We start from the raw sequence: 14,747 nt of genomic DNA, 5'->3' as shown, positions 1-14,747 counted from the left end.
CTAGCTCCCTGGTATACAGAAAATACCCGAGCTTTGAAGCAAGCTTCAGGAAATTGGAACGGAAATGGCGCCACACCAAACTGGAAGTCTTCCGACTAGCTTGGAAAGACAGTACCGTGCAGTACCGAAGAGCCCTCACTGCTGCTCGATCATCCTACTTTTCCAACTTAATCGAGGAAAATAAGAATAATCCAAAATTTCTTTTTGATACTGTTGCAAAGCTAACTAAAAAGCAGCATTCCCCAAGAGAGGATGGCTTTCACTTCAGCAGTAATAAATTCATGAACTTCTTTGAGGAAAAGATCATGACCATTAGAAAGCAAATTACGGACTCCTCTTTGAATCTGCGTATTCCTCCAGGGCTTAGCTGTCCTGGATCTGCACAGCTCTGCGAGGGCCTGGGATCGGGAGAGACACTTAAGTGTTTTAGTACTATATCTCTTGACACAATGATGAAAATAATCATGGCCTCTAAACCTTCAAGCTGCATACTGGATCCTATTCCTACTAAACTGCTGAAGGAGCTGCTTCCTGTGCTTGGCCCTCCTATGTTGAACATAATAAACAGCTCTCTATCCACCGGATGTGTACCAAACTCACTAAAAGTGGCAGTGATAAAGCCTCTCTTGAAAAAGCCAAACCTTGACCCGGAAAATATAAAAAACTATCGGCCTATATCGAATCTTCCATTCCTCTCAAAAATTTTAGAAAAAGCTGTTGCGCAGCAACTCACTGCCTTTCTGAAGACAAACAATGTGTACGAAATGCTTCAGTCTGGTTTTAGACCCCATCATAGCACTGAGACTGCACTTGTGAAGGTGGTAAATGACCTTTTAATGGCGTCAGACCGAGGCTCTGCATCTGTCCTCGTGCTACTAGACCTTAGTGCTGCCTTTGACACCATCGATCACCACATTCTTTTGGAGAGACTGGAAACCCAAATTGGTCTACACGGACAAGTTCTGGCCTGGTTTAGATCTTACCTGTCGGAAAGATATCAGTTTGTCTCTGTGAATGGTCTGTCCTCCGACAAATCAACTGTACATTTCGGTGTTCCTCAAGGTTCCGTTTTAGGACCACTATTGTTTTCACTATATATTTTACCTCTTGGGGATGTTATTCGAAAACATAATGTTAACTTTCACTGCTATGCGGATGACACACAGCTGTACATTTCAATGAAACATGGTGAAGCCCCAAAATTGCCCTCGCTAGAAGCCTGTGTTTCAGACATAAGGAAGTGGATGGCTGAAAACTTTTTACTTTTAAACTCGGACAAAACAGAGATGCTTGTTCTAGGTCCCAAGAAACAAAGAGATCTTCTGTTAAATCTGACAATTCATCTTGATGGTTGTAAAGTCGTCTCAAATAAAACTGTGAAGGACCTCGGCGTTACTCTTGACCCTGATCTCTCTTTTGTCGAACATATCAAGACTGTTTCAAGGACAGCTTTTTTCCATCTACGTAACATTGCAAAAATCAGAAATTTTCTGTCCAAAAATGATGCAGAAAAATTAATCCATGCATTTGTTACTTCTAGGTTAGACTACTGCAATGCTCTATTTTCCGGCTACCCGGATAAAGCACTAAATAAACTTCAGTTAGTGCTAAATACGGCTGCTAGAATCCTGACTAGAACCAAGAAATTTGATCATATTACTCCAGTGCTAGCTTCCCTACACTGGCTTCCTGTTAAGGCAAGGGCTGATTTCAAGGTTTTACTGTTAACCTATAAAGCGTTACATGGGCTTGCTCCTACCTATCTTTCCGAGTTGGTCCTGCCGTACATACCAATACGTACGCTACGGTCACAAGACGCAGGCCTCCTAATTGTCCCTAGAATTTCTAAGCAAACAGCGGGAGGCAGGGCTTTCTCCTATAGATCTCCATTTTTATGGAACAGTCTGCCTACCCATGTGAGAGACGCAGACTCGGTCTCAACCTTTAAGTCTTTACTGAAGACTTATCTCTTCAGTAGGTCATATGATTGAGTGTAGTCTGGCCCAGGAGTGTGAAGGTGAACGGAAAGGCTCTGGAGCAACGAACAGCCCTTGCTGTCTCTGCCGGGCCGGTTCCCCTCTCCACTGGGGTTCTCTGCCTCTAACCCTGTTGCAGGGGCTGAGTCACTGGCTTGCTGGTGCTCTTTCATGCCGTCCCTGGGAGGGGTGCGTCACTTGAGTGGGTTGAGTTACTGACGTGATCTTCCTGTCTGGGTTGGCGCCCCCCTTGGTTTGTGCTGTGGTGGAGACCTCTGTGGGCTATACTCGGCCTTGTCTCAGGATTGTAAGTTGGTGGTTGAGGATATCCCTCTAGTGGTGCGGGGGGCTGTGCTTTGGCAGAGTGGGTGGGGTTATATCCTTCCTGTTTGGCCCTGTCCGGGGTTTCTTCGGATGGGGCCACAGTGTCTCCGGACCGCTCCTGTCTCAGCCTCCAGTATTTATGCTGCAGTAGTTTATGTGTCGGGGGCTGGGGTTAGTTGGTTATACCTGGAGTACTTCTCCTGTCTTATCCAGTGTCCTGTGTGAATTTAAGTATGCTCTCTCTAATTCTCTCGTTCTCTCTTTCTCTCTGAGAACCTGAGCCCTAGGACCATACGTCAGGACTACCGGGCATGATGACACCTTGCTGTCCCCAGTCCGCCTGGCCTTGCTGCTATTCCAGTTTCAACTGTTCTGCCTGCGGTTACGAAACCCCTACCTGTCCCAGACCTGCTGTTTTCAACTCTTAATGATCGGCTATGAAAAGCCAACTGAGAGACCTGAGCACCTAGGACCATACGTCGGGACTACCGGCCGTGGTGACTCCTTGCTGTCCCCAGTCCGCCTGGCCTTGCTGCTATTCCAGTTTCAACTGTTCTGCCTGCGGTTATGGAACCCCTACCTGTCCCAGACCTGCTGTTTTCAACTCTTAATGATCGGCTATGAAAAGCCAACTGAGATTTATTCCTGATTATTATTTGACCATGCTTGTCACTTATGAACATTTTTGAACATCTTGGCATGGTTCTGTTATAATCTTCACCCGGCACAGCCAGAAGAGGACTGGCCACCCCTCATAGCCTGGTTCCTCTCTAGGTTTCTTCCTAGGTTTTCGCCTTTCTAGGGAGTTTTTCCTAGCCACCGTGCTTCTACACCTGCATTACTAGCTGTTTGGGGTTTTAGGCTGGGTTTCTGTACAGCACTTCGAGATATTAGCTGATGTAAGAAGGGCTATATAAAATAAAATTGATTGATTGATTGATTATTCTTAACATTCAGTTATGTGCTTACGGACATTGATGATGTCACTTCCTCCCACACCCACAGGTCCCAGGAAGTGTTCCGTCAGGCCATGTCTTCCCCTCTGGTGCGCCTGGAGGTCCTGCCGCTGGCCAACAAGCAGCGCTATGAGAAACGACTCATCGGGCAGCTCTTCACCGACGGTCACGACTCCGTCCCCAAAGCCAAGAGCCCCCTCATGATCCACCGAAAAATGGACGCTAAACCAGAAGTGAAACCAGAAACCGTGAAACCAGAACAGATCAATCCCAAACTGGAGCCGAGACGTCCAGACCTCCATGTCCTCCGCTCCAAGACCCCCGATCTGCCAGCCTCTCTCACCCTGCAAGGGGAGCACCAGACTGGGCACATCCCCGAGGAGAGGCCCCTCAGTGTGTCCCCAGCGGTCAGGGATCGGGATGGGGCCTCCCCCACGGTAGTGGGGGGCAACGAGAGCCCCCTGCCCCAGGAAAAGAGTCCCACTTGGCTCCCTAACCTGACCAACCAGATGGGAGGCCGGAAGCTGAAGATTGACCTGAAGAAAGGTATGGAGACACTATGGAAAAGGGGGACACTATATGTTATAGAGCACACTGAGATGATCCACTACTTTATTGGTTCACAACATTTTGATCAAAACAGATCTTCAACAGGTTTTCGATTTAGTTTTCAATCCAGTCGATTCAGTGAAATGAAATTTAAATCATGAATTGAATCATCATAGAAAACAAAGGACAAATCAGGATTTACATTTTAATTGAAAACGGAATTCTTAGGCTGCGTTAATACAGGCAGCCCAATTCTGTTATTTTGCCATCATATCAGATCTTTTGCCAAAAGATCAGAATTGGGCTGCCTGTGTAAACCCGGCCTTAGAGATTGTGGTTGTGCTCTTCTGTGGTTAAAGCGGCAATCAGCTGTAGAAACAATAACAATTTCATCCCACCCCTGTTTCTGTAAATAGCTGAGGCAGGGGTCTGGAGAAATGTAACCACTCTCAAATCGATAGTTGAGGGAGTTTTAACCATGTTTTGAGGCTATATAGTGTTTGTTTACATTTACTTTGTTTACAAACATTTGAGTAAAACAAGCTTATATTTTGTGATCTGATGGGGTACGACAGTTGAACTAAGCTCATGAGGCCTTTATAAATTATATTCTTCAAGAATCAATGGGAACATACCAGTAATTTATGAGTCCAAAAATTGATGTAGCAACTGCTGATTGCCCCTTTAAAGACTTCTCTCCCAGCGTGAGTGACTGCTAGGAGGTTTAGAAGCGTTAATGGAAGGTAGGCAGAAGCTTAGATACCAGATGAGATTTGATCACTCGCTCACTATCTTTTAGTATGCCACTTTTGGCTTTTCTCCACCGCTCACCATGGTGGCAGTTTTTACTCATTGCTTGGAGGCACGTACACACACAGGCATGCACGCGCACACGCACAAACACACAAATCGATACACATGCGAGCTTGCACACACACACACACACACACACACACACACACACACACTTGAAATCACACTGTGAGTCCACAGGGAGAGGAGCCATGGAAGGGAACGATATCTCAGGATACTTCTCTCTCTCCCTCCCTCCCTCCCCTCTCCTTCTTTCTCTCCCTTCACCTTCCTCCATCAGGCAGTGTGAGGCCTGCTCACACGTGAAATTGAAGGCAGCCCTCCTCTTAATCCACATAAGAAAACAGTTGTCCCACTGGCTTTGTGGCTGAGGTTACGTCCCAAATAGCACCCTATTCCATTTATAGTGCACTACTTTTACCAGGGCCAATGTGCACTATAAAGGGAATAGGGTGCCATTTGAGATGTAGCAGAGAGGGCCCCACGACAGACCAGTGGAAGATGATCACCAGTTTACTCAGGAGGAACCCACTAAGCCCCACACAGAATGCAGGGCGAGTGGAGAGATGTCGCCCTCCATTTATTAGCACACCAAGAGACCTTATTGCGACATGTTGGGATGATGTGGGGTCATGATGATGGGGAGTGGTCTGTCTGTAATGAAGAGACGCTCTGCTTTTTTGACACCATACTCCACAAAGCAAGTCCTGCAGGCTCTAGTTTTATAAATAATAATAAATAATCTTATCTTGATTATTGTCCAGCCATATGGTCAAGTGCTGCAAAGAAAGACCTAGTTAAGCTGCAGCTGGCTCAAAACAGAGCGGCACGTCTTGCTCTTCATTGGAATCAGAGGGCTAATATTAATACTATGCATGCCAGTCTCTCTTGGCTAAGAGTTGAGGAAAGACTGACTGCGTCACTTCTTGTTTTTATAAGAAACAATGTGTTGGAGATTCCAAATGGTTTGCATAGTCAACTTACACACAGCACTGACACACACACTTACCCCACCAGACATGCCACCAGGGGTCTTTTCACAGTCCCCAGGTCCAGAACAAATTCAAGGAAACATACAGTATTATACAGAGCCATGAGTGCATGGAACTCCCTTCCATCTTATATAGCGCAAGTGAACAGCAAACCTGGTTTCAAAAAACAAATAAAGCAGCACCTCACGGCACAACGCCTCTCCCCCATGCCTGTGTGTGTACGTGCCTGACCTACTTGTTGTGTGTATGTACTGACATGTATGTGTAACTGATAGATACACACACACTACATGTTCATGTTTTTAAATGTATGTACACTACCGTTCAAAAGTTTGGGGTCACTTAGAAATGTCCTTGTTTTTGAAAGAAAAGCAATTTTTTTGTCCATTAAAATAAGATCAAATTGATCAGAAATACAGTGTAGACATTGTTAATGTTGTAAATGGCTATTGTAGCTGGAAACGGCTGATATCTCAGACTGGCCAATAAAAATTAAAGATTAAGATGGGCAAAAGAACACAGACACTGGACTTTTTCTTTGCAACTCTGCCTAGGTCAGCATCCTGGAGTCGTCTCTTCACTGTTGACGTTGAGACTGATGTTTTGCGGGTACTATTTAATGAAGCTGCCAGTTGAGGACCTGTGGGGCGTCTGTTTCTCAAACTAGACACTCTAATGTATTTGTCCTCTTGATCAGTTGTGCACCGGGGCCTCCCACTCCTCTTTCTATACTGGTTAGAGCCAGTTTGCGCTGTTCTGTGAAGGGAGTAGTACACAGCGTTGTACGAGATCTTCAGTTTCTTGGCAATTTCTCGCATGGAATAGCCTTCATTTCTCAGAACAAGAATAGACTGACGAGTTTCAGAAGAATTTCTTTGTTCCTAGCCATTTTGATCCTGTAATCAAACCCACAATTGCTGATGCTCCAGATACTCAACTAGTCTCAAGAAGGCCAGTTTTATTGCTTCTTTAATCAGCACAACCGTTTTCAGCTGTGCTAACATAATTACAAAAGGGTTTTCTAATGCTCAATTATCCTTTTAAAATGATCAACTTGGATTAGCAAACACAACGTGCCATTGGAACACAGGACTGATGGTTGCTGAAAATGGGCCTCTGTACGCCTATGTAGATATTCCATAAAAAATCTGCCGCTTCCAGCTACAATAGCCATTTACAACATTAACAGTGTCTACACTGTATTTCTGATCAATTTGATGTTATTTTAATGGACATAAAAATTGCTTTTCTTTCGAAAACAAGGACATTTCTAAGTGACCCCAAACTTTTGAACGGTATTGTAAATTGTAAAGTATTTTGTCTATAATCTCTTTTTTGTTATATTTTGGACCCCAGTAAGACTAGCTGTCGCCATTGGCGTCGGCTAATGGGGATCCTAATAAATCAAATCAAGGATGGGAAAGATAGTATAGCGAAGACTGTTTCATGGATAACTGATAATATCCCTCTGTCCCCCACTCCCCTCTGTCTCTCTCTTTTGTTTTTTCATCTCTTTTCCTCTCTTCTTCATTCTCTCTTTCTTTCCCGCTCTCTGTCCCTCTATCGTTCCTTAAAAAAACATCTTTCTCCTTCTCTTTCTCTCCCTGTTTCTCTCTCCCCAACCCCTCCCACTCTCCCCTCTCTCGCTCTCCAGGTACCGAGGGGCTGGGTTTCACCGTGGTGACCCGGGACTCGACGGTCCATGGCCCGGGGCCCATCCTGATCAAGAACATCCTCCCCCGCGGCGCCGCCATCAAAGATGGCCGCCTGCAGACTGGTGACCACATCCTGGAGGTGAAACAGTCATTCGACCTCTGACCTTTGAATTCCTTAAAAGTGCATCCTTCCTTCCTGCCATCCTTGAAGTAATGACTGATTTGATAGGTGAACTGAAGCGTTCCACCACATGGCATTCACCTGTCCATTAATTTCTAATCATAAGTGATTGCTTCATGGAAGGGAGGAAGGAAGCACTTTTTAAAGAATTCAAACAGTGCCATCTGTGGCTGATAAACTAGTTGTATTTTTTTCTGGAAGGTGGTCATTAAGCCTGTAAGTATCTAGGTGGAAGTATTTACAGTGAGGGAAAAAAGTATTTTATCCCCTGCTGATTTTGTACGTTTGCCCACTGACAAAGAAATGATCAGGCTATAATTTTAATGGTAGGTTTATTTGAACAGTGAGAGACAGAATAACAACAAAAAAATCCAGAAAAACGCATGTCAAAAATGTTATGAATTGATTTGCATTTTAATGAGGGAAATAAGTATTTGACCCCTCTGCAAAACATGACTTAGTACTTGGTGGCAAAACCCTTGTTGGCAATCACAGAGGTCAGACGTTTCTTGTAGTTAGCCACCAGGTTTGCACACATCTCAGGAGGGATTTTGTCCCACTCCTCTTTGCAGATCTTCTCCAAGTCATTAAGGTTTCGAGCCTGACGTTTGGCAACTCGAACCTTCAGCTCCCTCCACAGATTTTTTATGGGATTAAGGTCTGGAGACCTCCAGGACCTTAATGTGCTTCTTCTTGAGCCACTCCTTTGTTGCCTTTGCCGTGTGTTTTGGGTCATTGTCATGCTGGAATATCCATCCACGACCCATTTTCAATGCCCTGGCTGAGGGAAGGAGGTTCTCACCCAAGATTTGACGGTACATGGCGCTGTCCATCGTCCCTTTGATGCGGTGAAGTTGTCCTGTCCCCTTAGCAGAAAAACACTCCCAAAGCATAATGTTTCCACCTCCATGTTTGACGGTGGGGATGGTGTTCTTGGGGTCATAGGCAGCATTCCTCCTCCTCCAAACACAGCGAGTTGAGTTGATGCCAAAGAGCTCGATTTTGGTCTCATCTGACCACAACACTTTCACCCAGTTCTCCTCTGAATCATTCAGATGTTCATTGGCAAACTTCAGACGGGCCTGTATATGTGCTTTCTTGAGCAGGGAGACCTTGCGGGCGCTGCAGGATTTCAGTCCTTCACGGCGTAGTGTGTAACCAATTGTTTTCTTGGTGACTATGGTCCCAGCTGCCTTGAGATCATTGACAAGATCCTCCCGTGTAGTTCTGGGCTGATTCCTCACCGTTCTCATGATCATTGCAACTCCACGAGGTGAGACCTTGCATGGAGCCCCAGGCCGAGGGAGATTGACAGTTCTTTTGTGTTTCTTCCATTTGCGAATAATCGCACCAACTGTTGTCACCTTCTCACCAAGCTGCTTGGCGATGGTCTTGTAGCCCATTCCAGCCATGTGTAGGTCTACAATCTTGTCCCTGACATCCTTGGAGAGCTCTTTGGTCTTGGCCATGGTGGAGAGTTTGGAATCTGATTGATTGCTTCTGTGGACAGGTGTCTTTTATACAGGTAACAAACTGAGATTAGGAGCACTCCCTTTAAGAGTGTGCTCCTAATCTCAGCTCGTTACCTGTATAAAAGACACCTGGGAGCCAGAAATCTTTCTGATTTGAGAGGGGGTCAAATACTTATTTCCCTCATAAAAATGCAAATTAATTCATAACATTTTTGACATGCGTTTTTCTGGATTTTGTTGTTGTTATTCTGTCTCTCACTGTTCAAATAAACCTACCATTAAAATTGTAGACAGATCATTTCTTTGTCAGTGGGCAAACGTACAAAATCAGCAGGGGATCAAATACTTTTTTCCCTCACTGTATTCTATGTATTTATGTGCACTGTGTATATACTGTACATATTTTAACCCTTTCCTGTGATGTGTGTGTCTGTGTGTAGGTGAACGGTGTAGACATGACAGATCGAACTCAGGAGGAGTTGGTGGCCATGCTGCGCAGCACCAAGCAGGGGGAGTGTGTCTCTGTGTTGGTGGCCAGACAAGAGGAGATCTTCCTACCCAGAGTGCTGGTGAGAACACACACATCTTTATCTCTCTCTAGCCACCTCCAATTGCTCTTGACTCTGCATGATTTTTGCTGCAGATACGTTACCAGGAATTTTCACCCTGCCCCTCTTTGTCTTATAAATGTTGTTACCCCTCTAAACGTCTTTCTCTTTCTATTACTATTGAAAGGCGTTCAACCTCTTTGAACTGCCCTTTTGCCCCCTGCACGCATGCCCTCACCTACAAACAAACACACTCGCACAGACACACACACCCATTGAGGCCCAGCACACGTACCCAGTGCCCCATTCCTCTTCCTGCCGTTATCTGGGTTTGTTGACTCAGAGGCCGACAGGAAGTCACACACACGTCCCTGCGGCCTCACAGGAAGTGGTGCGTGTCGACACACACGGGTGTTAAGTGACCGTTTACCTGTGGCCAAAGACCTCTCTGACTCCTCACTGAGTGGCGTGTTTTTACCCCCTTATCTAAATAAGCTGCCCGTCAGCTGCCCAGGCGGTACCCTATAGGAGTGTGTGTGTGTGTGTGTGTGTATTGGTCGTCTCAGGAAATAGTGCTCTGTCCTTGTGTGCCACTCACTACTCCTGTGATTATTCACATTATTCAATTTCCTCAACTTCAAAGGATTCAGGAGGGACAACTCTGACGCTTTGTAGTGAACGATGCATATTCACATGAAAACACACACACACACACACACACACACACACAGTTCCCTCATTAGCCCTTATTAAAATACCCTACATTTCCACAACATCCACACTAAGGTGCTTCTTGACTTCCTCTTTTATCATGTTTTTTAAAACTCTGCCTTTATCTGGGCTGTTGAAGTTGGAGGCCCTTGGAGATAAACTCCTTATCTTCTCTGCAGGCCTCTTCCGCTAAGATAGTTTGATGTCCCTCAAACTCATGTACATGTTGACACTCACTCAAGTTCAGCAATGCTCATACACAGAACTTATGCAGGCAGGCACGTGCACACGCATGCACTCGCACACGCACACACACAATCAACCACAACTCACTCCAATACCTTAAACTTCCACATTTAGATGCAATGGTGGTCCATTGTACAGTAGACACATTCATACATAACACTTGTCTTCTCTCCTTATTATGCCTCAGTCACAACCCTAATGCTGCAGCTGCACTCACAAAGCCCCCAACACAAAGACCCATCTATTCAGCCTCAGCACATGACACCAGGCCTGAATACATATTTATAAAAAAGAATGTTCCTCCCTGATCCATTCTAATGTAATTGGGTTAGCATCTCCCAGCTCTGTGAAGTGTCCATTTATAGCTGTGTGTGTGTGTTTGCGTGTGTGCGTGCGTTTCTATGGGCTATAAGTAGTAAAGGCCCCAAAAATAAAATAAATGAATACCTAAAGGGGAACTACAATTTCGAAATCAAATAGCTAAATGATCCCATGGTATGACCTCCCCAACAGAACCACTGTTGTTGGGAAGTCAAAACGGTTCAACTCCTTGGAGCAGCTTGTGATGCCCATCAGCCTTGTTACTTTATCCTCAAGAAGGCACGATCTTGAGGCCGTGTTTACTCTGTTTAGGAGGAAGAATCCCCTCTCGACGGGCACACTGAAAACGTGGACAATCAACACAGTCTTCGCCAATTTTGCCCAGTCGGGGTACACTTAGCTGAAGTCCCTTATGAGGACCTTGCGTCTTTTGCGTGAGTAAAAATAGAAACTCACACCCGACACTAATTTCCAAGCACCTTGAGGATTTATTAGCTCATGAAGTCTATTTGCCTTTGAAGTTGGAGCACATCGACTGGTATTTCCATCAATTAATAAAATGCATTATTTTGCATAGTTTTTTTCTGTTTCTCCCGGACAATTTGGCCGGCAACAAAACATATATATTTTTACGTTTACCCCTTTTTCTCCCAAATTTTGTGATATCCAATTGGTAGTTACGGTCTTGTCCCATCGCTGCAACTCCCCTACGGACTAGGGAGAGGCGAATGTCGAGAGCCATGCGTCCTCTGAAGCCGTACTGCTTCTTGACACACTGCTCACTTGACCCGGAAGCCAGCCTCACCAATGTGTCGGAGGAAACACTGTCCAGCTGGCGACCGAAATCAGCTTGCAGGCGCCCGGCCCGCCACAAGGAGTCGCTAGAGCGCCATGGGACAAGGAAATCCCGGCCGGCCAAAACCTCCCCTAACCCGGACGACGCTGGCCAATTGTGCGCAGCCTCATGGGTCTCCCGGTCACTGCTGGTGTGACACAGCCTGGGTTCGAACCCGGGGCTGTAGTGACGCCTCAAGCACCATAGACCGCTGTGCCACTCGGGAGAAAAAATATATATATATATAGGCCAAAAGCCGGCCTTTACCGGCTAATGGAAACCCTGGTGCGTGCGTGGACTGCACTCAGGAAAAGGGCTTCTTCAGTGAGCCCAAGATTTAAAAATGAAAGATCAAATTATGAGATTGCAACGCATTTGTGTGAAGATGTGTATGTGTTCATAATGTGACTTTAAAATGCCAGTTAGAGTCAACTACATTACAACCCACACTATTGTAATCAAATGTCCTATCCACCCTTACTTGTATCAAAGAACTGCAATCTCTTGTTTTGTGTGTGTGTCCGAGCGCACACACAACATATATTGGCAACATATATTTTCTCATGAGATTTTAGCAGTTTGGGAAAAAGTAATATATTTCACCTCTGGGCTTGTCAGCAACAAAAGGGCATAGCTTACACGTACGTATCCTTGTGGGGACCTAAAATAAATTTCCATTCAAAATCCTTTTTTCCCTAAACCTAAACATTGCCATAAGCCTAACTTTAACCCGTAACCCAAACCCTAAACCTCAACCTAACTCCTAAACCTAACCACTAACCCCTTACCCTAATTCTAACCCTAATTCTAACCCTAAACCTAACCCCTAAGCTTAAAATAGCCTTTGTCCTCATGGGGACGTGGGAAATTTCCCCACGAGGGAGAATCTTCCTTGTTTTATTATCCTTGTGGGGATTTTAGGTCCCCACAAGGATAGAAGAACCAACCCACGCACACACTCAGAAAAGCGTCCCTCTGTTCCTTGTGGAAGAGAACACTCTGTGTTAACTGCCCTGTCTTCCTCTGTGAGGTGTTGACATAGTTGTTGACATGCAGCTCGCAGCAGAATAACATGGTGTACAGAGTGATGGAATGATAGCTGGATATCCTGTCATTCACACAGAGACAGAATGACTCCCACTGTCCTGTTGGAAGGGTTAATGGCCATATCCTAGGACCTTAAAACAGTGATGCAGTTCCTACTGACGTTTCCCTGTGACATTTTCCATGCTTATGTTTAGGATGATGTAATTATTTAACCTACATACACTGAGTGTACAAAACATTAAGGATACATGTTCTTTCCATGACTTAGAATGACCAGGTGAATCCAGGTGAAAGCTATGATCCCTTATTGATGTCACTTGTTAAATTCACTTCAATCAGTATAGATGAAGGGGAGGAGACAGGTTAAAGAATGATTTTTAAGCCTTGAGACAATTGAGACATGGATTGTTCATGTGTGCCATTCAGAGGGTGAATGGGCAAGACAACAAATGTAAGTGCCTTTGAACGGGGTATGATTGTAGGTGCGAGGCGCACCGGTTTGAGTGTGCCAAGAACTGCAACGCTGCTGGGTTTTTCATGCTCAACAGTTTCCCGTGTGTATCAAGAATGGTCCACCACCCAAAGGATATCCAGCCAACTTGGAGTCAACGTGGGCCAGCATCCCTGTGAAACGCTTTCGACACCTTGTTGAGTCCATGCCCTGACGAATTGAGACCCTTCTGAGGGCAAAAGGGGGGAGGGGTTCATAATGTTTTGTACACTCAGGGTATACTGCCATCTAAATTACTGACACTTGTTTATTAATATTGTTTGGGAATATTCATTCAAATCACCAACTGTGCTGTGCATCAGATGAGCTGAGACCCTTGTTTAGAAGCAAAATGATAGCTTCAAGTTCAATTTGCACATGCTCAGAACGTGACTCCGGTTACTTAGACAATAAGAATAGGCGACCGGGTCACGTCCCGGCCGGCCAAAGGGGTCACGTCACACACGGCTGACCTGAAAGTGTGGTCATCAGACAGGAAGCGTGGTGGCCTCGCAGCTAGCCAGACCCGTTCTTCTTTTTGGCCGTGTTCGAGAGAATCAAAACAGTGATGTATCATGGGTAAATTGTGACTGACTGATTTACAAATAATATTGAGTAGTTATTTGTGATGGAAGGTGATTTGTAGATAAATCAGTCTCGACACGCCTATAAAATTTGGCTGCAATGATCGAACACTCCTTTTGTCTTTCTGTCCATCCATCTGTCCATCTGCCTTCAGACAAGCTCAGCGTGGCGGTCACCTATACGTCTGCATGCCCATCACATATAGAGCTGTCTGCTTTCGCTTCCTCTCCCTTCTCCACTCCACTCTGCGCTTCTTTCTCATTGTTTGGTTGGCACCAGGATGGTTGTGTCCTGGAACCATGGTAGCTAACCACTCAAGGTGACAAACACACACGCACATACACCAACATTATCCCAACCATCAGTAATTTGGCTTCCTCTCCTCCCACTACCGAGGCACAGGTACAGAGAACAGAAGAACCCAACATTACTTCCCATAATTGGCAGACTTCGTCCGTCTCCGATCGAGCGGTGGCGAGAGAGATCCCATCTTAATTGAATGTCGCTCTCGTCGCTAATCTGCCTCTTTTGAAAGCGTCTATTCAGAAGCCCGGCTGACTGAAGAGAGTGTATTAATCAGTCTCCTTACACCCCCACCTCCCCCTTCTTCTTCCCCATGGGTAGAAAGGTTCCTTTTGTCTTCCTCGTTCCTCTGATCGGGGGTGGTCTCCCCTCCTCTTAAAGCCTGTTAACAAGCACTTGAGGAGAGACAATGATGCGTGTTGTGCGCCAGCGGAGCCACAGGGCTCAGGAATTGAAGGGTTTGGCTCTCCCCCTAAGGAAGGTATTACAGGATATTAGTGTGGGTGTGTGTGGACCACCAGGGGTGTGTGTCTCACACCGGGAAATTTAGTTAGCTGTTTAAATGTGGTTTAGACCCTTAAGAACATTTGGTGGACATTAGTAGATAAACATATCTGATGTGAGTGTGTGTGAGTGTGTGTGTGTGTGAGTGTGTGAGTGAGAGTGTGAGTGGTAGGTAGTTAGTGTGAGGAGTGTGGTGAGTGGTGAGTGTGAGTAGTGAGTGAGTGAGTGGTGAGTGAGTG

The 14,747-nt window shown here is 45.5% G+C and overlaps 1 protein-coding gene across 4 annotated transcripts in view; it reads left to right on the top strand.

The window, feature by feature from the left end:
* Positions 1-14,747, top strand: part of LOC121545198 (partitioning defective 3 homolog B) — a 219,767-nt gene that overhangs the window by 87,343 nt on the left and 117,677 nt on the right. For all 4 annotated transcript variants that reach the window (XM_041855667.2, XM_041855666.2, XM_045216430.1 and 1 more), the window contains 3 exons: positions 3,306-3,802; positions 7,265-7,404; positions 9,359-9,487. In XM_041855667.2, the coding sequence (XP_041711601.2) occupies positions 3,306-3,802; positions 7,265-7,404; positions 9,359-9,487 (766 nt within the window). The remainder of the gene's footprint in view (positions 1-3,305; positions 3,803-7,264; positions 7,405-9,358; positions 9,488-14,747) is intronic.

The sequence above is a fragment of the Coregonus clupeaformis genome, unplaced genomic scaffold (assembly GCF_020615455.1).
Source record: "Coregonus clupeaformis isolate EN_2021a unplaced genomic scaffold, ASM2061545v1 scaf0708, whole genome shotgun sequence".
Taxonomy (NCBI): Eukaryota; Metazoa; Chordata; class Actinopteri; order Salmoniformes; family Salmonidae; genus Coregonus; species Coregonus clupeaformis.
Note: the sequence above shows the minus strand (reverse complement) of the source record. Positions and strands in the feature narration are given on the sequence as shown.